Raw genomic sequence first — 26206 nt, 5'->3', positions numbered from 1 at the left:
TATTCCCAGACGAGACACAAATCGGGCTCATTTCAATGTCAATAACCCCCCCTGGAGAGGCTCTATGATTAACGTGTCGTTCTCATGTCACGGCTTAATCCCCAATCTTGGAGACACTGCATTTCACTGCAAACTTCTCTCTCAGGACCTGGACCCAGTGCTCCCCTGGAAACCCTGCATTATTTCATACAGTAATCTCAATTTTTCTTTCTTTGATTTGTTCACACTGCGTTTTGCAAACACATCTAGCACTAGATACTTTGGTTTACTAATTCCAACCGGCAGCAGAAGCCAGACGGCTCACCCTCCTCGCTCCGGGAGACACCCTACCATCCTGCCTGTAGCTGACACATCTGCAATCCCAGCAAGACCTCCAGCCGAGCACAATACACCAGTCTTTATGCCCTCAAACACCCAGTTCTTGCCCCAGCATGAAAGCAAACTCTTGCAGCTTCTACCTGGGCGCTCGCACTCTGTGGCAGGAGAGGAAGGATCAAAACCGCAGCAGCCAGCCCTCTCACCTTCTGCAGCTTGTACTCCTCTTCCACCTGTCCGGATTCGTTCAGGTGATGGAGCCAGGCAGCCACGTCGAGACGCTTGTACGTGTTCTCCTCCGGGTGGGTTTCCGAGGAGGGCAGCTTGGGACGGCGGATGGAGAACTGCATACATGTTTTCTCATCAGTAAGCTGCTGAACGGGGGAAACCAAAACAAAAAACTGGAGGCAGGAGCCAGAGATAGCAGCAGCGTATGAAACCCAGCAATTTTCAGACCAGGAAAACCTTTTTGCATGGCTCATGTAGGATTAAGCACTGAGGCGCTGCACTTGGAGAGGTGTTTTGTTTGTTTATTGTTTTTTTTAAAAATGAGAACCATTACAATAGCAACAGTGATTAGAATAATTAAAAAACAGAGTACCACAAACCAGCTTAATCTTAAAAAAAATTGTTTCCATTCCTCCCCCAATCTTATCCCTGACCTGAAAGTGAATTAATGCTGCTTACAGCAAAACTTCACCCTGCCAGGAATGCCTGCAATAAATTACATATGATTGGCCATATACAAAGGGATTGCTGTTAGGCAAGCAGGGAACTGCACTGCCAGGCTCTCTAAGGGCACTCATGATCCCAGTGCAAGACTGCAGCTGACATTTAATTTAAAAATCAAAGGTTGTTCAATGCAAAAAGTGAGCCCATGCGACCATAATAAGAAAAGCAGCAGGGGGCTCTGTGGGAAGGATGGAAATTTAAAAATCACTGTTTCTAATAAGCACATACAGTATCTTAAACAGATAATTAAAGAGCTCTTATCACATTTGTATGTAGATTGAACAAAATATGGCAAGATGCCTTGTCAAAACATTTTCCAAAGCAGTGTGCTACGCTTCACAAAATGGATGAAAGACTGACAGAATTTCAGACCTACCACTGCAGATTTCCCAGCCACCTTACATGCCTAAAGCATAGTGCTGACCTGTTGGGTCTAGCAAAGTAACCACCTAAGCAAGTCTTCTGGATTACCTTGTCCCATATTCCACAGGCAGAACAGGAATGGATGGGGAAAGCAAGTACAAGAGAGACCTCACGTCTGACTTGCAGTGGCATCCTGAAAAACATCCAACACCTTGTAGCTTTCTGCCTGACTTGGTGGCATGAACTTACTGCTTCATTTCTCCAACACACTTCCCTGGCTTAAAACCAAAGTGTGAAACTGCTGGAAAAACCCTTTTTGCCCCATGAACCTTGCTACCTTGCTCAGGTACCTGGTCCTTGAGATGGGTCTCTGTGCAGTACTTCCATTGCTGAAACACCTCGGACAGTTTATCCAGGCCACCATGGTGAAAATGGAAGATCTTGTACTGGCTCTCCCTGCTTGCAACAACCAGTTGTCCACAGGTGCATGCCTCATCGCTGTGGGACAAAACAACAAGGGAGAACAACCTGCATTTATTGCCCAGCTTAACAAGGGGCCCAGCAGGAATAGGGAACATCAGATGAGAGAGAGTGGAAAGCAAAATGTGAAGAAGAAGTTGTCCCTTAGAACAGGGCACAGCAGTAACTGTTCAGCTCTGGGATTCGATGATCCTTATGGGTCCCTTCCAACTTCAGCTACTGTATGATTCTGTGACATGGCTATAGTGACCATTTTCCCCAAGAAGCTCCACTCGTGCCTGGTAATGGCACTCTTTTACCCTTCCATCACATGAAGGAATTACATTTTGTCTTCCCTGGAGAAAAAAACACAAGAATTCTGCCCCAGCAACATGAAGGCAGTACACAAAGTCAGAATAACAGGACTAAGCAGACTTGGGCACACACAGAATTGTCTAAAGAAGCAGGGAGTGAGAAGCAAAAAGAGGGAGTAAAAATGTTTTTAATACATTTTGTAATAACTTGAAAGATAAGAGGCTAAAAGCAGCAAGACCCTCGAGAAGCCTTGCTGAGGGGCAGGCAAGGGAGAAGGTACTATAGACATGGAGACGTTTTCCACACCTCCAGGTTATTTGAAACAGTTTTGGTTAGACAGCTAAGAGCAACCTTTATCTTACTAGGGAAAAAAATCTTTTAGGTCCCATAACCATGATTCAGAGGCTCTCCTTGGGAAGGCTGGCACTTGCTTTCCTGGAGACAACCATTAAGGAAAGACTTCCAAGGAGGACCACAGAAGCCATCTGCCTCCAGAGCCCAGGGTGCACTGATCCAGAGCTCACACAAATATCACACACCATTATATGTTACCTAAAGAAGAGGCGAAGGGATCTCATTTGTCCCAGGTCCACTCGAAAGACACCACAGACCTGCTCGAGGGCAAATACTTTCTGCTGTTCGTCCCATCTGGTGCTCTGCGTTTGCCCATTACTCTCCTGGAACTGGGCACTGGTGTCGAGGCTGGAGGCAGAGCTGGTGGAGCAGGTCATGCGATTGTCACACGTGTCCCTGCAGACAAGAGTGTGGGGGAAGAAACCCCGCAAGACATCAGCCAAAGGTGACCACAGATACATCCAATAACCACAGATGCTGCATGTTAAAAATCTTTTGTCAGAGCTCTGAAATTGTGACTCAGTGCAGGTCTAAGGAGTCAGTAACCAACAGCCCACAGAAGAGAGTAAAGTATTTTTATTTAAATTAATTTCCTAACATCCCAAAAAATGATCTTATTTTTGGTCTGTTCCTAAACTGCACACAGAACTGGGGAGAACCAAAATCTTTCCTCGAAACACTGACTTTTAAGAAGGCAAAATTAAGAAGCCCAGCATGGGAACAGCCCAGGCTCCTCCGCAGAACGGCCTGTCCCCTGCACCTTGGTGCAGCACGAAGACCAGTTTGGGGAGCCAGTACAGCAGGCTCTCCAGTACAGTACAGTACAGTACAGCCTACTCTCCAGCTCTACGCTGCAGGATCCCTTCCAACCATTATGCCTCTGAGACTGGTGACCCCTTTGGATTGAAAACCTTGGGCCATTGAAAAAACTTGACTGTAGAAGTACAGGTGCTCAACAGGCTGCTCCAGCAGCTCCAGTGGCATGCAGTGAGTAACTCTCCAAGTCACAGAGTTCTTGCCCCAGAGCTCAAGCAACCTCCTCAGCATGCAGCCCAGCTGCTCTGCACCGGGCTGCGGACAGCAGGAGTGAGCACATTCAGATGGCAGCATTGACTAGGGATCTCATCTGGCGAATTCCCTCAGTGACCTGTAAGATCCAAAGATATTTCCCCTGAATCAAGTTTCTCATTACGCCTCTGCAAGTGGACCTGACAAGCCTGGATTCTTGTGTATAAACCTCAGACAAATGGTTTCCGCTTGAAAACTTGAAACTTTGGAGGGTTAAGGAGTGGGAAATTATACATGAGCTCTTTAACCCACCACAAAGTAGGGAAAGTGAAGCTAGGAGCTCACTGCACCCCAGATATGTAAGAGTAAACTGAGTTTAGATTAAAAAAATCCACATGCCCGCCACCAGCCCTGATCCCAAAAGAAAAATATCACTGCTTTGAGAATTAAGTGAATCTGAAACTGTGACCCCTTGATTCTTAAAAAGGCCAATACATGTGAACAGTCTCAGCGCAAGCTCTGAATGGGTTCCGCTGTGAAATCAGGGTTTGCAAAACAAGGCAAGTAGCAGGTATAAAGACAGCCCCCTGCAATGCCACTTTATGCAATGTTTTCTAATCCGCTTATCTAACAATGTAGGCACTGAATGCTGAAAATCACACACTCAGCATGCATCTGCAGCACACCACATCAGTATGCTTTCCAAGCCTGGCTACAGTGCCTCTTCCACAGGGACAAGCCTTATTTGCAGCATCTACCCATGGTTCAGGTCATTGCATTCCAATGCACAGGTCCCCGGACATCCCAGTTAGCTGTGGGTTAAATTTTTAACCAAGCCCCTGCGAGCCGCCCAGTTCAAATGTATAACTCAAAACCTTAGCGCCCACACGCATGGGAAATAAATCCCTGAGCCCTCTTCTCTAGTTCTGCAGCATTATGTAGATGAGACCAAGTCTGTTTTACTTGCAGCTAAAAGAGCAGCTTTGCTACTCTGTTCATGAAGTTCTGCTGCTCCATTTCTCTGAAAGAAAGCATCAAAGCAAAACTTATATTCAAGCTATTCGGAGGTTGGTCTTAGAAATGACATGGCAATATCGCCATGCAAGCTGGGATCACACGACATACCCAAACTCACTCAAAAAGGAACGATAGCCATCTTTCTAGGTTAGATGCTGGGATACGTCCAGTCTCAGTCTCAAGCGCTGCTATATACCATGACCTCCACCTTGTGATTTTTTCCACGAAAACTGTACAGGCTTTTCCAAAAATCAAGCATTACTTCCTGCTAAAACTGCAAAATGTAAGACTTTCTAAAATGTTCAGTATCTCATGTTAATGCAAAAGTAATAGGAGTCCTGGTACAAGACACTTGCGCTGGACTGCTTGCTACAAGCAGCTGGTATTTATGGAGCAACACCTCATAACAGCCACAGCTGGTTACACAGGATTTTCCTGGAAGAGATGACTCAAACTAGCTCAAAGACTAAACAGAGGCAACCAATTTTCTAAAACTCTTGCAAAGATGAACTGGTCTGTATGACAAAGGGCTGGAAGACGGGTTGACTGTGAGAATCATTGTCCTGCGGTTCCGTCATCACAGAGGCCAACATGCCCATTCTTCAAGAGCATCATCTCAAATGACCAGTAGCAGAGATGACTGCCAAGAAAGGATAGTTACCAGCAGATCCAGGCAGGCTCGCTTTGATCCCCAGGAATTGTGTAGCTCCTCAGCACACAATGCTATTGCCAGCTGCAGTTCCTCCTGCTACATAACCAAACTCTGCTTCAGATACACAAGGAGCTCCTCAAAAACTCAAGAGGCCAGAGAGCCCAGTCACAAAGGTGCTGGCAATGTTGTATTTTCTGGAAATGCTTCTTCAAGATGAATATTTACAGTTCACATTTAGCCACTCATCACAAGCTTGCACACACATCCAACATACACAGAAGCAATCTGAAGCAACACGTGTGTTTTACTTTTTTTACCTTTTCTGGGCCACAAAAAGCCAACAACTGTAAGCACGGTGCCTCAGTGTGTGCAGCCCAGGGAAATTCCAACGTTTTCACTGATGTAGAAGATGAAATCTGAAAGAGACATCTGTGCACCCCATGCCATTCAGAGAGGTCGATGAACATGTACATTCATACATAGTATAGATGCAGAGAGAGTACTGCCTCAGACACTAGTGCATATTTACTCACTGTGGAAATGAAGAAAAAAACCTCACTGTGTTTAGATTTTTTCTGTATATATTGATTGAAAAAAAATTGAGAATATTCTAATCTGTTGGACTACTTAATTTTAATATCGAGATCATTTTGTATGTAAGTAACAACAAGTAGTATGATCAATGCTAATTTTGTGCATTTGGGTGAGTTCTCTAACTAGGCGCACAAGATACATACATGCAAGGGAAGAATATATTATTTTCCAGATTACTATACCTGTTAGATGAGGAATTTATACCAGAGTGCCCTACAAAAGCAGGGAGCCGAAGCACTGCAAGGCAAATAGCTGGAGGAACATTCCAGAGAGACTTTGGGTTGTGGGATCCAGGGAAAACAGAGTGCCGGCTAGTATACAGTACTGCTCAGCAAAACAAGATAACAAGTGCAATGGTCCATGGGAATAAAAGGGATAGGGGAAAAAAAATAAGGAGGATTAGCAAAACCTGAGGCAGGAAACCCACGGACATATTCATGTGTTCAGTTTTGGGCCCCTCACTATGAGAGGGATGTAGAGGTGCTGCAGCATGTCCAGGGCTGGGCAGCAGGGCTGGGGAAGGGGCTGGAGCACAAGTCTGATGGGGAGCAGCTGGGGGCACTGGGGGGGTTCAGCCTGGAGAAAAGGAGGCTCAGGGGAGACCTCGCTCTCTACAACTAAGTGAAAGGAGGTTGTAGTGGGGTGGGGGTCAGTCTCTTCTCCCAGGTAACAAGTGACAGGATGAGAAGAAACAGTGTCGTTGCGGCAGGGGAGGTTTAGATTGGGTATTAGGAAAAATTTCTTCACTGCAAGAGTTGTCAAGCACTGGAAGAGGCTGCCCAGGGAAGTGGTGGAGTCACTGTCCCTGGAGGTATTTAAAAGACGTGTAAATGTGGCACTTACGGACATGGTTTAGTGGTGGGCTTGGCAGTGCTGGGTTAACAGTTGGACTTGACGATCTTAAAGGTCTTTTCCAACCTAGATGATTCTATGATTCCACTTAAGCCTTTTCCACTTGCTCAAGTCCCATCACTCTTTTGTCTCACAACACATCTCATTCTTGCTGGTAAGCAAGACCAGGTGGTGATGTATTTCCTCAACAATCAACTACAGCAATCAACCATATCTACATTCCTCAAGCTTTTGTAGCCCCTAAGAAAGCAAGCGCTTGTATAAGGCAGCCACCGTCCTCCTCCTCCCACTGCCCAGGAACTCTCTCACATGCCCGACCCGAGGAGGTCAGCCACTCTGCAAGCGAGACTTTCGACGCGCAGTAAAGTAGTAATGGGACCTAACTTACTGTTCAGTCAAAACATCTGTACACACCTACAACATAAAGAGAGGTAAACCCAATTATTATATCTGTTACAGAGCCAGGGTAGAGACCTGCACCAATTATGTGGGAAGACTGTTTCAGCAACAAAGATCTAATAATTCATTTTACAACTTGATGTGACAAATGTAATTACAAGAGGGAAAGGGACTGAAGATTATAGCCATGTTGTGGCAGTTACCTAAGCTGTCAGTGTGCACCACCCGATTCCCAGAGAGCCTCTTGCAGGAGCCAACCCCTCCCCAGCTGGCTTTCCATCACCCCTGTAGTAAAGCACGCCTTCGCTAATAACAGCTCTCCTTACAGCCCCAGCTACTCCTGTGCACTGGCTTGTGAAGCATCATTTACAGACAATAAGTATCATCATAATGTATGAGCATCCATGTAATGGGAATTACATGCCCCTTTTCCTCCCCAGGGGTTAGCATTTCTCTGTTTTTCCACTATTCCCCACAGGCCCCAACCTTGTAGGTTCCTCTTCTTTCCAGCAAGGTGAAACAGCTCATGGCAGCACCAGCTACGTTAAACGTCTAAGACAGATAGCTTCAAATAAATAATCCATCAATAAAAGTTCAAAGCTATCCTGAAACGCTTAAAAATTTAGTGTAGTGACTGTACAAAGTGAGGTAATATCAGGCAGCTGGATTTTCTATTGTTCTGGCAAAAAAACCCTGTCCTTGACAATACACCTATATTATGAATTGTGAAACATGCTGACTTCAGCGACATATAAAAGATGCACAAAAGGAAACATATGGGTCATTTGGGATTAAAAAAAATAATTGTCAAAATATTTCTGCTCGTTCTGTGTAATGCTGCAGAGAAGGACTGGAAGGACACTTGCAGGATGGCACCAGCTTCCAGAGGAGCGTGGCCATACAGAGCCAGATGCTGACAGTGAAACACTGCAGTCGCGCCAGCTACTCACATCTGATGAGCACAGAAGAGTAACTAGGTTAAGAATTGTGTTAAATTCACCCTTCGGCTGAAAATATTTGGAACTTGAAGTTCCTTTGCCTCAGAGAGCCCAAACGGAATTGATTCATGCTGACCTTGATGAATAGGGAAAAAGGTGTTAGATAGTCTGGATGAAAGCCTAACCAGAATGTCTGCAATTAAGTGTCAGAACATCCTCATGTGGAAGCATATCTATACGTCTGCAAACACGCATGGAAACAAATTTAACAGTTCCTCCTATTTGTCCGGGAAACCTGTGAAAAACTGCCCAGGACTTTACAGTACAAAGTACACGAATGTCAACATGGACTTTCCAAAAGCTTGTTCCACAGGCTTTCCATTGATCTGTTTGCTTTCAAAACATAAATTTCCTCACGTTGAACTGCACTAAATGCTATTTAGTAGCTAATTAACTTTCTGTGCTGAAAACCTTCTGTAATTGCACTTCTTTCACCTTTTTTAGCCTGTGTCCTCCAGGGAACCCAAGCTGTCCTACGGCATTTGTTCTGCTCATTTCTATCTCACAGGCACAAGTTCTTTCCTGACACCAGACTGCCAATCACGGCTGCAGAGGTCACTGGAGACCAAATTAGGAGCACTCTGCCTCTGACAAACTTGCTTTGCTTAGCTTGCGGTAAAGGCAAAATAAAAGGTTATAAAAAATAATCGTATCCTTTCATGCTTGACACAAGGAAGCAGATTCAACAGCGCTTCCAAAAGTCTGAGCATTATTGTTAGTCACTCTTCATATTGTTAATGCTATTAACGATACTCAAAGAACAAGCTGTTTACAACTTAAAAGCGTTGAAATCCCTCCCTCCCCCTATACAAGGAAAGAGAAGAAGGTGGTTTGTGGTTACCAGCCCTCTACACGTTGGCCACCTCACCAGCACAGGCTGCAGGGAGGGCGGCAACTTCTGCCTTCGCCCTCCAACCTTGGACCGTAACAGCAAGTTCACCATCAGGGACGGGCTCTGAAATAAGATCAACTTGGTGAACACAAGTCTGACAAATAAAACATTTTAACACAACGAAACGAGGGACTCAAGGAAACATGATTATGCAGCTTTGCCTTCTGATCGGTGTAATTGGTTTGTCCTTGAGAAACAAAGATCAAAACAATTTGTTATGCTTTACGGGGCTATCGCAATCCACTTTGAAAGCGCCCTGACTGCCTTCCCAGAGCAGACACAACTACCCAGCACAGGTAGAACACACAGCATCCACTCCTGCCACCGGCCCATCGTCCCGAATCTCGGCAGACAAAAGCCAACCTGTGCGGCAGTGGCCGGCGCCACGGGATGACCCACCTCTGCAGCAGCACTGAGAGCTGCCTTCCTGCCCCGCTCTGCTGAGGAGGGCGGCAGCTGAGCCAGAAGCCTCACTACACTGGGGGCTTTGTTGCTCCTAATTCATTCCTCCAAGTCTTCGCGGGCTGAACGAAAGCTGAGCAATTTTAGTCATCAAGAGAGGGCATTAGAAAAACAGCCCCGCTTACCTCCAAAGGGTTCCCCCCAACTGCTGTGAATTAAACCAAAAGGAAAACAAAATAAACTGAGAATTCTTGAGCTAATTATTTTGAATGTAAATGGGAAGGTAAAAAAAAAAAGAATTCAGAAGTTTGTAGTGAATTAACGTGTGTTTTAATCTCTTTTACCTGAAGTCTGGAACTGATACACAAATACCTTCAGCTAAAAGACAAGCAATCTGTTTTTCATAGATGAGACCCCCAGACAGGTGTAGGCTACTTAGGTAAAACCCAAGCAAGGTTTTTCTCTGTGACTTCTTGTTGCAGTGAGGTAGCGGGGGCAGAATTAGCAGTTAGATGCTTATGAATAAAATACACATAGCTCCCAAGAAGCCAAACACAACAAATCATTTAAAGCTGTGCGTATGCGGCTCAACGATGCAAACGTTACCTTCATTTTAAGGAAGGAAAATATTCCAAAACCTGAATGGCAGATTTTTACAATCCATATAGAGAAGGGGCACCTCATGCCTAGGCTTTAGCTCATTAATAAATCAATCAAAATGCAACACTTAAAAAAAAAAAAATCCTTAGATGGAAAAAGTGATTTCTCAGCAAAGCCCGAAAAAGAATGTTTGCTTTTCAGCCTATTCCAGACTGGAAAAGGGGACCTTTCTTACCAGTGTTTATTTTATTTTTAAAATCAATGGATTATTTTGCTTTTTTTCCTCTCAGTTCTATCCATGCAAAAATAAAATTCTACACTAATTATGCTAATTACAATCAAGCCTTCAAAACCCTGGTCCCTTGAAAGCCCTGAAGATTACCTTTGTTCTTATATTCTTGGCTCTAAGCAATGAACTGGGAATTTCAGGGAGACTTTTTACTGACAAAGTTAACCAACTCCCTGGACTCTGCACTGCTGCTGACCCAGTATTAGCTGAGCCAACACCACCCAGAGAGAATTTCACTGTTTCCACAATACAATGCAGATCTCCCAAGGGGAGAGCTTTCCTCAAGTAGCAGAAAAGGGAGAGGAAAAAGGAGAGCTGACTAAAAGCATGTTTCAGAGTTATTGTAAAAGCTTAATGCTGTTATAATTGCGAGGACTGAGCCAAGAAGACAGAGACTGCAGATTTATTTGCATATACTGTTGGACTTTTAGAGGGGACATGCTCTTTATTTTGATCCAGTTAATGCAATTCTTCCCTCACAAAGCTGTGGATACCTGCCAGCACCATTTATCTCCACTTGCAATTAGGAGTTCTGGGCGTTACGATCATATAAATAAGTAACAGAAGAAACGCAAGAATACCCTGGGAAAAGGCGCTCCATTGCACTGCCCCCCGGAGCAAAGGGCCGCGCTTCCCCGGCGCTCGGCCGCCCCGCCCGGGGCTTCCACCGCGGCCCCCGCCCACGGGCAGCCCCCCGGCCCCTCACCCATCCCCTCCTCCTCTAGGACAAGCCCCCGCTGTTGATTTTCTGTGAACAACCCCGTTTCGTTGCAATGACACCAGGGAAGGCGGCCGGGACGGAGCCACCGGCCCTCGGCCCGGGCGCACGGGGGCTGCGCCTGCAGCGGGGGCAAAACCCTGAGGCGACTCTGCTGGGGGCGCGGGGTCCTGGCGGGGCGGCGGGGCGCGGGGCGGCGGGGCGCGGGCGCCACTAGCCGGGAGGCGAGGGGCTGCCCGGCCCAGGGCACCCGCCGGGCCGCGCCGCTGCGCAGAGCTCGCCCCCTGGCGGCCACGCTGCGCCCCCGGCCCCGGCCCCTTCCCGCGGGCGCTGCCGGAGCCCAGCGCGGCCGAGGCGGTTCGGAGCGGCCCTTCAGCAAACCCGACCGGCGCCTGGCGCCCCAAACCCGGCGGGCGGGTGCCGGGCGGTCTCGCTCTGCGCCCCCGCCGCTCCCCTCTGCGTGGCCCTGAGATCTTCCCCTGGCAGCGCCCGCTCTCTGCTCCTCCCTTGGAAGCCCGAACACACGGCATCCCGATCGCGGTAGCTCACAGTTCCCCATCTCCAGTTTGCTGTCACTATTTTCTTCCACAGAAACCTGGCAGCGAACCAACGGAGGGAAAAAACAAACCTGCTATAATTAATGTTCTTGCTGTTCAAATATTTATATAAAGCAAGATAGAGCCGTATGCCTCCGCAATCTCTTGGATCTGTCCAACCTTCTCAGCTTTGCAGCCAGTAACAACTTTAATTGATTGCGCAGCGTTGCTGACAGCAAACAGCTACGGCCAGCTCCTCTTCCCGGGACCCAGCTCCATGTAGACCACCTGAAAGCGCTGCCTTCGGTGAAGTTTACACCCACCCCAGGGCTCAAAGAGAAGGGAAAAAGGACTATCCTTCTGATGGAAGAAGGGTTTGGGGATATTTTTCTCCTGGGCATGGGTTTGGGTACAAATGCAATTAGGTGCTTCAGTGTCTTACATCACAAAACATACTAGTGCAGGCAAGGTCCTGAAACAGAAGCAGCGAGGCACCCCATGTGCTCATCCCCAAAGCTAAAATCAAAAGTAAGATGCTGCAAGAAGTTACAGGAGATTTTGAAGTCTGTGACCAATTCCCTTGGTTCTAAGAATATAATCACTTCTGTTACAACAGCTATGAATCCCCAACCTCTTGATGACTCCAAAGCTCCTACCAGTTTACACTAATTCCAGCTCATTTCCCCTATAATTTTGCCTCCTGTTTATTCTGCAGAGGTCTGCACAGCACTGAGCCTTTCAGGTGAGCTGCCAAAACAACATGATGCAACACCGCAGGCTCTGTTACCACCCGCTCCTGCAGCTGCTGCCACCCTCCCATAACGCTGTGCCTCCTCTCCCGCTCCCTTGTGAGAAGGTAATTTGCTGATTAGCTCCCTGGGAAGAGGCTTAACAACAGGATGTGCAACACATCTGCAAAAATTGCATCAACTGCAACGCCAAAGGAGTTTTTCCTTGTGTTGTGTTCTTTACCCTAGACCGTCTGTCATAGTTCTGTTACATGAATTCATGACTGCTGAAGAACATGAGAACTATACCATCATTTAGCTCCATTATGAAAAGGTTTAATTATTTTTATCACTGCCTGCTAAAATTATCACCTCCTTATGAAAGATGTTTCCTTCTTGCACTGATAGCCATGACCACATTGGTCACATTGCTTCTGCTTGTTCTTGAAAACAAGTGCTGTGGAAGTGTGATCTGGCATCTATTCCATCACCTGTGGGACCCTTCACAGAGCTCTGACCTCTGGCCAGATGTTGCCCCAAGTTCCCCTCATAGGATTCCACTACCAAGGCTTCTCAGGCCAAATTCTGACTGTATCGATCAACATTCCAACTTGAAGTTAGTCAAGGAACTAATTCCAGCATTTATTTGTCCTCTTCAGCATTTTTGTACGGTGCTTGTCAGGTAACAGCAACTGCAGTTTACTACCAACTTGAAAAGCCTTTAGCAGGCTACCACCCATTGCTAGAGAAAGCTCCTGATAACCAGGGATCACTCTAGCATGGCACCAAAAAAAACCAAAAGCCCAAACAACCCAAAACAAACTCTACTTACAGACCACTAAGTGCTTCTGCAACCGATTGCTATAGATCTGATGTCATGGTCAGTTAAAATAACTTCAGAAGCATCAGCTGAAAGACATTATATAGGTGTCAGATGCTATTTGGTTGCCAGGATGTAACAAAAACCTTTTAGTTTCACTTTACTGATGGGGAAAATGGAAGCTGAGTAATTTACCAGGGCGGCTGCAAGCCAGAGCTGGCTATAGTGTACAGTTGTCCTGAATTAGTGCCCTTCAGACCACAAGGCAAATGTTTCCTGACAGACAGCAAACAACAGTGACAGGGGGTAAAAGGAACAGAATGAAATGATTTTAATTCCAGTATTTCTGCTCTCCTACAGAAGTGTAGTCAATGACAAAGCTGCTACCAATACAGGCATTTCCCACATTAGCTACCTCCCTGCAGGAACCACGTACCATGGCAGAAAGGGGCCCCCAGAGTTAACAAGGACACAAAACCCAAAAGAGTAAAGCCACCTTTCCATGAGAGATGACTGCACAATGCAGAAGTGCCATGCTTGTCTAAAAAGAGGAGCAAAAATGTGTATGCTGGTGATGGGACACTCCCATAGCTCCTAGCCTGAGGAATTGTGTAAACGGGAGGAAAAACATCAATCGCTGCATGGGGTCCCTGGCAGGCTGTCAAACAGAGAAGCAAAGAGAGGGAAAAAAACCCCAACCAACAACCCCATAAACAATGGATACGTTTTTATTTCCTTAAGTTCTACCAGGCGAGTTGTTGACTTAAAAATGACTGACTTGTTGTGCAACTCAAATGCTTGCAAGCCTACCTCCCTCCTTCCTTCCTCTCCCTGTTTTTATGCACCAGTACATTTGTTGGCTCCCTTCTGCCCAGGCCACCTTCTCCATAGATACTCCAAGAGGCACTTTGACTCCTGGTCATATGGATATTTTGGCAAGCAGCTTGCTGAGCCCCTGATTTCATCTGATCCAAGTCTACATGTACATCCTAATTCTTCCACAATGTCACATACAATATTTAATTGCACGGAAAGAAAGCGGGTGGACTGAAACACCGCTGCAGCGCACTGCTTCAGCTTCTGAAGCAATCACAGGGAAAAGCACAGTTCCCTTTACAACTCCCCAATGCAGAGGGAAATAACCAGAAACATTCGCTCCTCTTTGCGGGGAGGAGGTGGCGACCAGGAGGTAGGGAGGGAAAAGAGTTGAAACAATCTGCCAGCAGCACAAACTTTGTTCGCACTCCAGTTCTGGCTCAGATGGGAAGCAGCCAGCAGAAAAAAAAATAAAAACCTTAAGAAACAAGGAAGCTGTTCTCATGCTTGTAGTGACTTCTGAAACAGCATCCCCCGCCCCCCAAAATGCTGGGATGAACACAGGAAATAAGAGAATTCTTTTTGACAAGACTTTTGCAAAGTATTCAATGCAAAATCTCAGACTCAAACAGTTTGTAAGATCCTGCACATACCATGCAAGGGAGCTCTATGGGGAAGAACAAATTTGGCATAGAAAATGGGCACACTGGACAAAAGGCTTTCAAGTCTGAAGTCTCAAACAATGAAAGGTCTGTTTTATTAATCTGTTGCAAATTATAAGCGCTGCATAACTGTGTAAATCTTCCAGACTGGTGCCAGAGGAGTTAAAAAAAAAAAAAAAGAAAAAAAAATTAAAAAAGAGCAGTGTGTTTGCAAAGCCAGGCTCTGCACTGCTGGAGCTGTCAGGCCTTGGGCAGCCGGTGAGAGAAGCCGGCAGAGGGCTCACCAGAGCCAGGCTGCGAAACAACCGGGAAACGCTGCATGACACAGGCAAGGTAGTGAAGATGCAATAAACTGTATTTCCTTCCTTCCTTGACACTATTAGCAAGCTCAGAGCATTGCAAAACAGTTAAACCACAACGTGCCTTGCCATTTGCTGTGCTGGCACCACTCCGCACCAGCTCCTCTCCTGGTGCACGCTGTTGGGCACAAAAGCTCTTAAGAGATTGCTGCGTGCCTCGGACAGCACATGGCCTTGTGACCCAGGCCAAGGACTGGGATTTCCGCAGGACATGTTCAATCTGCTGATTTTCAGCAGTTAGGACATTATTCTCAATATGTCCCCTCACTACTCCTGCCTAACTACTGAAGTGGGGATAATGACCCCTTACTCAGGGTATGTGGGTGAACTGGGACACAGCTGAGACCACGGCTCCCTCACACACATGCCAAAAGACTGAAACATTTTTCTTTTAAGAATATCACTGCTGGAACTCAGAAATGTTCACAGAAGCATTTAATTTAAACCTTAATTTTAAAAAAATATGCTTAAACACCCCTCACACCCCCAACCTTTTTTCAGTGACAGAGACAGGTCAAACACACAGATTGTCAGTGCTGCTTCAAGGGAAAAAAAAAACTCCATGTCTTAAACAGAGGCTTTGGTTGCAGTGGATTTGGGGTTTTTCTGTTTTTTAAGTCAAAGCCAAGAAATTTCTAAACCAATACAACATTCTCTGAAAGTGTATGCAACTCAAGTTTCAACCCCCAAGCAGCAGCCCAGTGTTAGAACACAATCCGAATGGGACAAAAAGCCTAGGAATGAACAAAATAAAGTCAGTTATTAGGAATAATATTTCATTACTCAAAGGCCTCTAAAATTTTTTCAACGTGTGTTTTGTAACATTTATGTCATTTCCAAAGTCTTCTACATTCCTATGGATACTTGTCAGAAAAGACTGTCAGGCAGCGTATTTAGAGAGCTAAGAGACCCCATGAACAATTTGGAAACCAAAGGCCCACCCTGGGCACCCTGCAGCTGCTTTGCAGTGTCCCTCTGCAGCCAGAGAGAGCTTCAGTGGGATGGGATGGGACACGACAGCCACGCTGGCTGCGTGGAGGTGCTGCTCAAACCACTGCCCACCCAGCTGCTGCAGAGCTCAAGCCCAGAAATCCCTGTGGGCTTGCAGTTAATTAGAAGCATACTGCTAGGACACGTATCAAATGCAAAGCTGATACAAAGTCGGACACCACTGCACCGAAGTGCTTTGAAATACCCAGAGAGAGCTGAATCAATTAGAATACTTCCTTCACAAACCTTGTTCTTACTGGCATTCTCTGGGCCTGAGATCAGCCCAGAAAAGAGGCAAAAATCTCTTCAAATGTCAAGTCTTAATGTAGTCTGTACATTGCGGATGTGCACAGAGAACTCATTTTTCCTAATTTCAGGTGAGGTTTCAAAGTTGAGCTATACCCTTAAAATCAGCCCCATGGTGCTTCATGAACGCAGCACACCCATCCTCCCCAAGATGGAAATGAGTGATACAGGGCACAGACCAGAAAACCAGAAACATTGTGTGTCAGTACAGTAAGTTATATAGGTATCCTACTGTTCATTATCCCTTTGCCAAGGTACCCTCTTTCCCCTTTATAGGATTTCCTGCAGACACCATTGAGAAATGCTGACATTTAGATAAGCAGTGTTGACTAAAATATCCAGGTTATACATGCAAGAATAAGTATTTATGTGTCTTAAGTGGGACTATGTTATAAGCACCAGCAAAACAAGCTCATACGTGCAGCCTTCATGTCAACACAGTGCCTTGCAGAGGCACCCACAGCTCAGAGGAAGTCAGACACACACTTTGATGTGGCTCTCCACAAGAAGTAACTAGCACATCTCCTCAGCAGAGCAAATTAAACCAACAAAGGGCCTTTTTAATTTAGTAATGCTCCTTCCAAGGCTCAAGACAGTTCACCTGAAAGACTACCCATATAAAGCTCTGAATGTTTGGGGCCAGAGTTCACTGAGCAGAAGCAGGACTCGCTAGCGAACAGTTCCCTGTAAATTATACAAGTATTTGAAGCAAGACAGGATATTCACCCCAATGCCACGGTGAAGCTTCTCCAAGCTCAGCAACCAGCACCCAGCTATTCAACTTAGACACCAGAGAAAAGGATGCACTCACCTGTTTTCATTATCCAGAAACACTGAACTACTGCTTTTCCCAAGGGCTTCACTGATGGGAGAGAGGCAGAAGGGGGAAGAGAAGGCATCAGAATCAGAGTCAAAAGTACTGTCCCTGCTCACGTCATCAGCAGACAGCTCCAAGGAGCCCTCATCCTCCCCTGGCTCTGGCCTGCAGTCCAAACCTTCTGTCCCCTCCACCGACAGCTCCGACCTGTTCTGCTCCTCCTGAGAACTGATTGTCGATAGGATTCCTGAGTCACTGCGGGCAGGCTGGGGGGACCAGCGGGTGCTGTCTGCCGCAGGGCGGCACTGGGAGAGCTTTTCCCCTTCTGAAGAGGGGGAGCTGATATAAGCCAAATCTTTCACAAGCTGTGACACAGTTAGGATGTCTTCTTTCAGGATCACTGCCCCTTTCTGCTCGGTGGGGGAAGCCTGACGGACAACACCAAACGCCTGAGTGTGGCGGCCACGTTTGCGGGGAGCTTTACGGACTGGGGAGCTCTCAGGAGTGATATAGCGAAGGGCTTCTTCATCCTGCCTCTGAATGCGGGAGTTTGGCACCCAGGCAAGGATAAGCGTGGTTCCGAGTAGCTCATCTTTTTCCATATACAAGCACAAATAGCCTTTGAGAGAGCAAAGGAGCAATCAGTCATGGCATGACACAGATTTATTCTAAGGAAACTGAGCCTCAAATTTGCCCTTCCCCATCTCCCCCATTTACCACCATTGCACATGAGCAAAACAAACCCTTTTATTTACCACTACAGAATTCTGCCAAACTAATTGTGGGGTGCTCAACATTATTCAGTATTTACAAAGAATTTCAAGTCTGCATATGGCTTTTGAATAGTCTAAATTCCATCTGGCCTAAGCAGACATAGAAATGACATGCAAATACTTCAACTTCCTGGATGGATTACTAATAAAGAATAAATTCTGAAATATGTTGCCACATGAAAAACTTCTACTGTTTGTTAGTTAAACAATTTCAAGTGCCAGCTAAACACTTATTTCTCAAGAACATTTACTTTAGTGTAGCTAACGGGCTACAATTTTCATGGAAAGCCAATAGGAGAGGAAAAAAAAAAAAAGCCAGACACACAAAAAGGGAAGTGTGAGTCAATGTTCACAGAATAATTAGTTTTGTGAAGTTAAGCCAGCAGTCACTACTCTCTTTGATGAAAACATGAAAGAACAGAGTCTCAGATGACAATAAAGGGACAGAGAAGCGTCCCTTCTTCATCTATTCCAGTGCATGCAGCCACAATCAGGTTTTCTTTCTTTTCCCTTTACCAATGCTTGTTGAGGCCACTCTAGCAATGACAGTTACAAGATGATACTTGGCTTTCCTGAACATAATTGTTCAAGTATATTTGAAAGAGCAACAGAAGTTACTGTCCTCAAATGACAACTGTCAATCTTCGGCCATACGAATGGGCTTAATAAAATAAGTAAAACCATGCCAGAACAGGAGAAATAGCATCAAATTTCCTATTAAAAGAAGAGTCCATGGATCAGCTTGCGGATGGCTTTCCTCAATCTTCTGTAAGACTGCCTTGCCTGGTCCCCCACTGGCATCTTTTCATTCTTTAGAGCCCAAGATGTAGAATTTGATACAAACACACACCCCAGGAGAGAGAAAAAGAGTGAGTGAGCAGTGTCTGCAACACCCTATCACCTGGATGATGCTCCCCGATGCCTTGTAGCAGCTCAGGTGGGTGGACACAGACATTGTTCTTAGAGTAGATAATCTCCCCATCAAGTATGGAAGAGGAACTGCTGCCACCACCAGGATTCAAGGTCAGGAGGTCAGAAGCTTTTGAAGAGGCACGTCGGAGGAGTCGCCCCAGAGACATCGCCAAGGGAATGTTTCCATTATCTGTCAGCTCTAATTAGGAGTCAAATTCAGAAGATCTGCTAAGAAGGTAGAAAGAAGTGCATTGGAACAAATATACTGACAGCACAGCATGTGCCTACCACTGTCTGAGAAGGAAGAGGTCTCCCATCAATTGCTGCACCAATCCTACAACTCAGGCAAGAGCCTCCAAATGCTCTGGATCTGAAACATCACCTCTGTTTTAAACGTGCTGAAGTACAGAATCCCAGGATGTTTTTTTCTGCAACAAAGAAATATGAAGGCATCAAAAAACCACATTTTAATAGTAACTGTGGGGAGGAAACAGAAAAGTAATGCTTGTCACTGAAAATCGCCCATTAAGAAAGAGAATGCAGCGATGCAGAGCTGCCCGATGTATCACTGTCCTGGGGATGTCAAAGAGAGTCAGAGTAGACCCTAGGGGATTCCTTCAGCACAGAAAAACTGCTGAGACCATGACATTAAACAAGGGGCTGCCACTTTATCCACAGTAACCACTGATCTCCGAAAAAATATTAATTAAAACAAGTTAATTTTGTGTTATCATTGTTTGGTATATTCCTGTTATGCGCTTGAAGTTTTTGGTTTGGGATTTTCATTTGTTTGTTTTCTTGTTTTGAGCAGTGATGGTTAAGTAGAGCTTTTTCAGAGGTAAGTGGCAAGAGACCCATATTCAACAGAGTGGGCAGTTTCCAACAGCAGAGTACAGCATGTCAACTCAGGACAAACACTTCCTCCACCAATAGGTAACTTCAGCTAACTGTGGAGTATGATCCCCAACCGATCACCAGGTAAGCTCTGTACTCAAATGAGATGTGCTTCTCATTGGGGCTGTGAATCCAGAAGGGTCACCCAAGCTATAAAACTATTTAGGAGACAGATCACAAATTAGACTTAATGTGTGGAAACAACAAGTGAGTCTGGCACAAAGCAATCCCACAGATAGCCCAATGCAATTCAACGTGGAGCAGGCTCTGCCTGCTGCTGCTGCCCCTAGCTGGGAAGCAGACCATCAGAGGCATGGCAGTTTCTGTTCTGCCAAAAGTACATGAGCAGAGGAAACATCTGCTTTTGCTCCTTTGTATTTACACGGCCTTACTTGCTTGTGAACGGGCCGGTCTGACCTAGCACACACCATATATCACCATGGTCCCAGGCCCAGGGGAAGCATGTGGAGATACCAGCTCAGTGTGTTCCCTGTGACAAGTCCCACACCACGGTCTGCTCAGCATGCAATGGGTAGCCAGAAATAAAAAGAAAAGCAGATAGGCCCTGACTTGTACTGTCAGGGGCACTGGATGCAGGAAACATTTAGGGGCCTAAAGCAAGCATCATCAAACATTGAATAGCTCTGATTTCTTTAAGCATGATTTTAATGGTATCTCCAGACAAACAAGGAAGCAAGGCGGCAGAAAGGGCAAACAGAACCAGCATTTCTCAAAGAGCAGAGTGAAAACTGCAGGGAAGAAAAATAGCTGTCCTGATTCTGACAGATTTGTACATACAGAAGACTGCAAATGAGACTGCCAAGTAGTTGACAGAACCTTCATTAAAGGACAAACTATTGGTTTAACTGGCAATCACTAGATTTGTCAGCTTGAATCACAGCATAAGCAGTTTCCGCATTTCAGTCTTTGCTGGAACTTGACGGAGAAGCTTCAACCCTGCTATGTAACGTGCCCAGCAAGTGTTCGGGAGAAGACAACTACTCTGCAAGTCCTTCGCACTCATGTCTCCTTCTAGCACCAAACACAACATGTATCTTCATGTCTCAGCCCCAAAAACCAAACACCAATAGAGCCATATGCTCGTTTTTGTCCACATCACCAAAAACCATGGTACACCTTGGAGAAGCAATTTGCCTTGGCCACCGTGAAGAGCCAGTCACCTTTCCTCTCACTGCACCCTGCAAGAATACACAGTAAACTCTGCTGCAACTCCTTCTGACCACCACAACACACCATCATTTCAACACAGAGTGAGGGAGTCTGAAGCTGTGATGTGGAGCAACCTGTATGGCATCAGAAGCCTTGAGCCTCCAGCACATCTGAAGAGGGTCATCTGCTACCACAACATTTTACAGGCAGCACAGTTGGCTCAGCTATGCCCTGTTGCTGTCAAGACTGAAACCAGCCTGGATATCCAGACCTCAGCTATTTTATCAGAACTCTAAAAGTGCTAAACCTCCACACAGAATCATAGAATGGTGAGGGTTGGAAGGGACTTCTGGAGATCACCTAGTCCAACCCCCTGCTAAAGTAGGTCCACCTACAGCAGGTTGCGCAGGATCATGTCCAGGAGAGTTCTGAAAGTCTCCAGAGAAGGAGACTCCACTCTGGGCAGCCTGTTCCAGTGCTTGGTCACCTTCAAGGCAGAGAAATTCTTCCTTGTATTCAGATGGAAGTTCCTGTGCTGCAGTTTGTGCCCGTTGCCCCTTGTCCTGTCACTGGGCACCATTGGAAAGAACCTGGTTCCATCCTCTGACATTGCCCTTAAGATATCTGTATACATTGGTAAGATCCTCTCTCAGTGCTCCCTTCTCCAGCTAAACAGACCCAGCTCTCTCAACCTTCCCTTGTGAGGGACATGTTTCAGTCCCCCCATCATCTTTGTAGCCCTCACACAGAAGGAAAGTGGTACCAGCTAGTTGCTGCTGTTAACTGGGTAATGCTTCCTCAGAAAACACAGGTGAGCTTTTCCTATTAAGGACAGCAGATGGAGATGCATGTATGGAACAAGAGCTTGTGTGATGTTCTACTGCAGCTCTCCAGGGGCTCTCAGGAACTTGGGCAGAGGTGCAGGACTTGTCTGCCAACAGAGGCAACTTATAATTAGCTTTTACACAGCACAGAAAGAACAAAGCAACAGGTAAAGATCAAAAGCTGCTCCCTGGAAAGCAGAGGAATTTAAAGGGAAATATTGCTTTGATCCTGCAGAACACCTGTTGCTTCAGCACTACCTTGGTGTGCAGGTGGAAAGTGCAGCAGATACACACATGCACACACAGGCTGGGAAGAGGAAACAAAACAAAAGACATAAGGTGAAAAATATGGTGCCCTGTCAGCACAGAAATCTAGTCTGTTGCATTTGTTTTGCAGAAGACCTATGCATCAGAAACCAGAAACCACCACAAAGCCGCAAACAAGTAGCCAAATATACTGGGATATGTAAGTATCACCAGCAAGACTCAAATCAAGTATTTCACCATTGCCACAGGCTAGGGAATTCTGTGTAGCTTTGCAGAATTAAAAGAAAAACAGATGCAAGTCACTGGACATTTTCAGAGAGAATGACAAGAGTGATCTGGAGTGTGGAAAGAGATTGCCAAGGGAAGATTAAAGAAACGGAAATGTATTAAAAGTCTTTGTACATGGGAACTATTATTGCCATAAAAAGGAAGAGCTGTCAATGGAGGACAGCAGAAGTGGTAAGGCAGTTAAACTGTGGCAAGCATTAACTAGTTTAGTCAATCTAATAGCAAGGACAATGGTCTACCAGGACAGGGCAACCTGAAGAAGCCATTTCCATCACTGAGGGGTTTCAAAGCCAGACCACAGAAATAGATAGGCAGTCAGTCCCAGCTAGGACCAAATGATGGCCTGGACCTCCAAAGGTCATCTAGTCTACCTATACAACCCCCAAAGTCTCTGAAACGGCTTGTGAATGTGCCTTTCCTTCCTAAAAGACAGGAGTTCATACAACACAAATCAGCAAATAACAAGGAGACCAAATTTGCAGGGTTTGCTCTATTCTCAGCCCTTGTCTATGTGGGACAACATCTGCATGCACAGTCCATGGGGCCTGGGTCACCAGGGGAAGCAGATATTGCTGTTGCCTCTTGTGTGAGCTTTGGAAGACAGGTGGGAACTGTCCTATGGCTAAGGCAGCATTAAATTAGCACCATTCAAAAAAAAAAAAAAAAGTATTTTTCATATTAATTTTCTATTTATCCCCTGATCTGAAGGGATTCTAATCAATGTGGCAGAGACAACCCAGCTCTCCACAAGCTGAAGCACTGAATTAGCTGATAAGCTCTTGCCGAGTGCCAATATTTATTAAGCACACATACATTTTCTTCTCCCACACATCAACTGTCGCCACTAAAAATCTCTGCTACAGCTACCGAGTCTGTTCACGCAGCCCCTGGCTGCTCTCCCAGTCAATGCCAGCACTTCTCAGCTACACAAGATCTCACTAACGTGCTGGGGAGCCAACTCCTGAAATCACCCCAAGAAATCTTCACAAGAGCCTGACCAGTTCCAGCCAGCAGCATCTCAAGTAACACCGGCTGCTCGCCTCCCTTAGAAATGCCCTTCCCCTTCTCACAAACCGATCAACAAAATCCTGTTTGGCTTGGCAGATTGCACCCTCACCTTGGCAGATGCTGCTGGACCAAATGTTGCTGCCTCCGGTTGCACAAGGTTCCTGTATTCTGGCGCAGGAGGGCAATGCAGGGCTCCTGCATGGGCTGACCCAGGCTCCAGCACGTTACTCCTGGTCTGCACAGCACACGCTGACACTGGAGCAGTTTGTGAGCATGCAAGGCAACAAGGCTTCTCTCACAAATAAGTTTAATCTATAGAGGCATATGACAGCTTGTGCTTTGGGTTGGCTGCAGCCGACAAGTCACACTGCTGAGCACTTTGTGCCTGGCAGTGGGTCTTGTGGCTCCGAGGGCAAATTTGCTGTGCAAGAGTTTAATAGCTTTATAAGCAAAGTAAGTTGGCTCTTGAAACATGAGACCTACAGCATGTCTGGGCACAGAAGAGAAACACAAGCTGTCAAACAACAGCACCAAATTTAAGCATGAAATAGCTTAAGGAAGAAAAACTCCATAGGCTTTTTTTCTTTTTTGCCCTTAATAACTTAATTTTGACTTCACATATTTAAGAACTAAAGTCACTGCGCTGGGAAGGGCTCAAATATTGCAGAAGTTCCTGCCTCTTCCTCCCCTTGGGAAAAAAAAATACCAGGTTTGCATCTCTGGTAGCTCAAGCATAGGTTACAGTTTGCTGGAAGGCAGAGCGACCAGAGACCAAGTACAGGAGCCCAGGAGTCAGAACTTGCAGCTTCTTTCCAGTCTTCTGACTGGATTTTCTGTGCAACTCTCAGTTAGTCACTCACTTGATCTATACTTCTCTATATATACATGAGAGCCCTTGTAACAACCTTCCCTTTGTATTGCCATACTGCTACATTGGGGGGTGGGGGAAGCTTTCAAAACTACTAGCTATTAGCTGGAGCTATTTAATATGACCTAGCCAAATCAAGGAAAAAAGTTTACCATAGGGAGCCATTCTGAAGTCATCCCATTTCATGGGGAGAATTATGTAGGTCACCAAAAAGTCTTTCATTGCTGACCTGCTGGTGCAGCAGCGGCCCGCTGAGTACAGAGTAAAGGAAAAGTAACAGCAGTCACCAGCAAAATCCTGACACTCACACAATCCCAATTCCAGTCACTTCAGTGGAACAGATTTCACTCAGATGCATCTCAGCTGAAAAGGTAAAAAAGGGACAGCAGACTAAATACTGCAAGTTTGTGACTCAGAGAAAAAAAGGGAAATGAAATGCTGCCTGCTGCTCCCAGCCACACCTGCTTAGGCATAAAAAAGCAAATAAAAAGCTTACCACCTCTCTAGCATTAAGAGTCAAACCACAGCACACAGTTTGGTGCTGAGAAATTATTATTTGTGCCACGTGTTCCTCCATCCTAAGATTAAACTTCATTTCATATTACTTAACTGCTGTGTTTGTGCAGTAGGTAATGTTTTAATGGCTTTTTTTTTCCCAGCATCCTGTAACTGTGGCCTGATAACACTCACAGTACTAGATTCCTAAATATCAGCAGCTGAAAATCTCAGGAACCTGGTTTCAAGGCTGAATTGATAAAGTAATTACAAAGTCTTTTCTTAATACGACAGACATCAAACCACGCATCTCTGACACATTGAAACGGTCTCCTTTTCACCCTGCCACAGGCAGGACTGTGCTGCCCTCCCTTCTTGTATGCCAAACAGAGAAAGCAACACACTGCCCCATCCCAGCTCTCCAGCTTTACACCAACCAGGCAGCGAGACATACAAAACAAACCAAGATATTCAGGAAATACAATGCAGGGTCAGAAAAGCAGCTTTCAGAGACTTCTCTGTTTTTAGCCAATTTATCATCAGAACAAGAATGAACCCCTCTAAGCCTACAAACTTAGAGAAGGCCTCTACAAAAGAAGCAGCAGGCCTGAGGTCTTTACCCTGAGCTGTTCTGGTCTTAACATTTCTACTGTTTTCTCTTAAAAGATCTTTCAGCTTTATTACTTCCTATTCAGAGTGGCAACTAAAGAACATAATACCTTTGCGAGTCAAGCTACCAGCCTGAGAACTGAAAAGACGGCAGACCTCCGAGAGGAAGAAGCAGAGTTATTTTACAGAGTGTCAGCAACACCTAGAGCAATATATCACCGTGTAATCCCTGCCCTGGAGTGCCTGAAGGCCATACATAAATAATTGCCAAGGATCCCGACCATCCATCTTCACATCTCTGCTGATAACAGAAGCAAGTGAGTGAAGGGGTAGGTACTGGGGTAATTGGAGAGACCGCCTCCCTTAAAGCAAGGAAATCGTTAAAATACCCCAAGTGGTACGAAGCCACTCCAAAACAGCAGAGGATAAAGTCTGGGAACTCCTTTGCATTCCGCTACCTGCCCGCCCCGAGCCGGCCAGGGGGCAGCACCCCGGCCGCCCCCCCGCCGGGCTCTGGTGGGCCCGGGGCAGCGGCGGCGGGGGAGCGCGGGAATGGAGGACAAAGAACGGGATAAATAAAATAAAAATGCACGAAGCGCCAGGGCGCCGTGCAGAGCACCGGGTGCCTCCTCACCAGGCACGAAACCGGGTGCCAGCCCCACGCGTGGCGAGCAGTGGGCCCGGGTGGGCTGGGGCAGCCGCTGCCAGGGGCAGCCGGGGCCCCGCTGCCGCCCCCCGCCGCGCAGAAGCCCAGCCCGGCCCCGCCGTTACACGCCGCTCAACACGCCCGTACCCAGCAACGTCCCCCGCGGCCCCGCCGCTTTTACCGGCAAAGACGAACCTAGGGAAACTTGTCCCGGCTGAGCGGCCCAGCCCCGGGCGGGCCCCCAGCCATCACCCCCACCGGGCTCCGCTGCCGCTGCCGCCGCCCCACTCCCCCGGCTCGGCCCGGCCCGGTGGGGGTGTGCCCGCCCGGCGGCCCCGCCTGCCGCCGCCGCCGCCGTGACCCGCGGCTGCCCGGCAGCCGCCTCAGGGCGGCCTCCGTGAGGGAAGGGCGAAGGGGGACAGCCCCCCCTCCGCCACCAGCACGCCCCGCCCGGCCTCC

General features: G+C 46.6%; 1 protein-coding gene across 12 annotated transcripts in view; it reads right to left on the bottom strand.

Moving 5' to 3' along the window:
• TBC1D16 (TBC1 domain family member 16) overlaps positions 1 to 26206 on the bottom strand; it is a 33681-nt gene that overhangs the window by 7326 nt on the left and 149 nt on the right. For 3 of the 12 annotated variants that reach the window (XM_080398482.1, XM_080398483.1, XM_080398493.1), the window contains exons 2-6: positions 18668 to 18906; positions 16988 to 17612; positions 2737 to 2934; positions 1761 to 1908; positions 522 to 689 (exon numbers count right to left, since the gene is read on the bottom strand). In XM_080398482.1, the coding sequence (XP_080254608.1) occupies positions 522 to 689; positions 1761 to 1908; positions 2737 to 2934; positions 16988 to 17612; positions 18668 to 18845 (1317 nt within the window). In that variant the 5' untranslated portion in view covers positions 18846 to 18906. Of the gene's footprint in view, positions 1 to 521; positions 690 to 1760; positions 1909 to 2736; positions 2935 to 16987; positions 17613 to 18667; positions 18907 to 18966; positions 19107 to 25942; positions 26185 to 26206 lie in introns of those variants that run through there. The other 9 variants (XM_080398491.1, XM_080398490.1, XM_080398486.1 and 6 more) reach the window with 9 other exon arrangements.

This window comes from Falco punctatus, assembly GCF_963210335.1.
Source record: "Falco punctatus genome assembly, chromosome: 1".
In the NCBI taxonomy this organism is placed as follows: Eukaryota; Metazoa; Chordata; class Aves; order Falconiformes; family Falconidae; genus Falco; species Falco punctatus.
The sequence above is the reverse complement of the archived record's forward strand: the minus strand, read 5'-3'. Positions and strand labels throughout refer to the sequence as shown.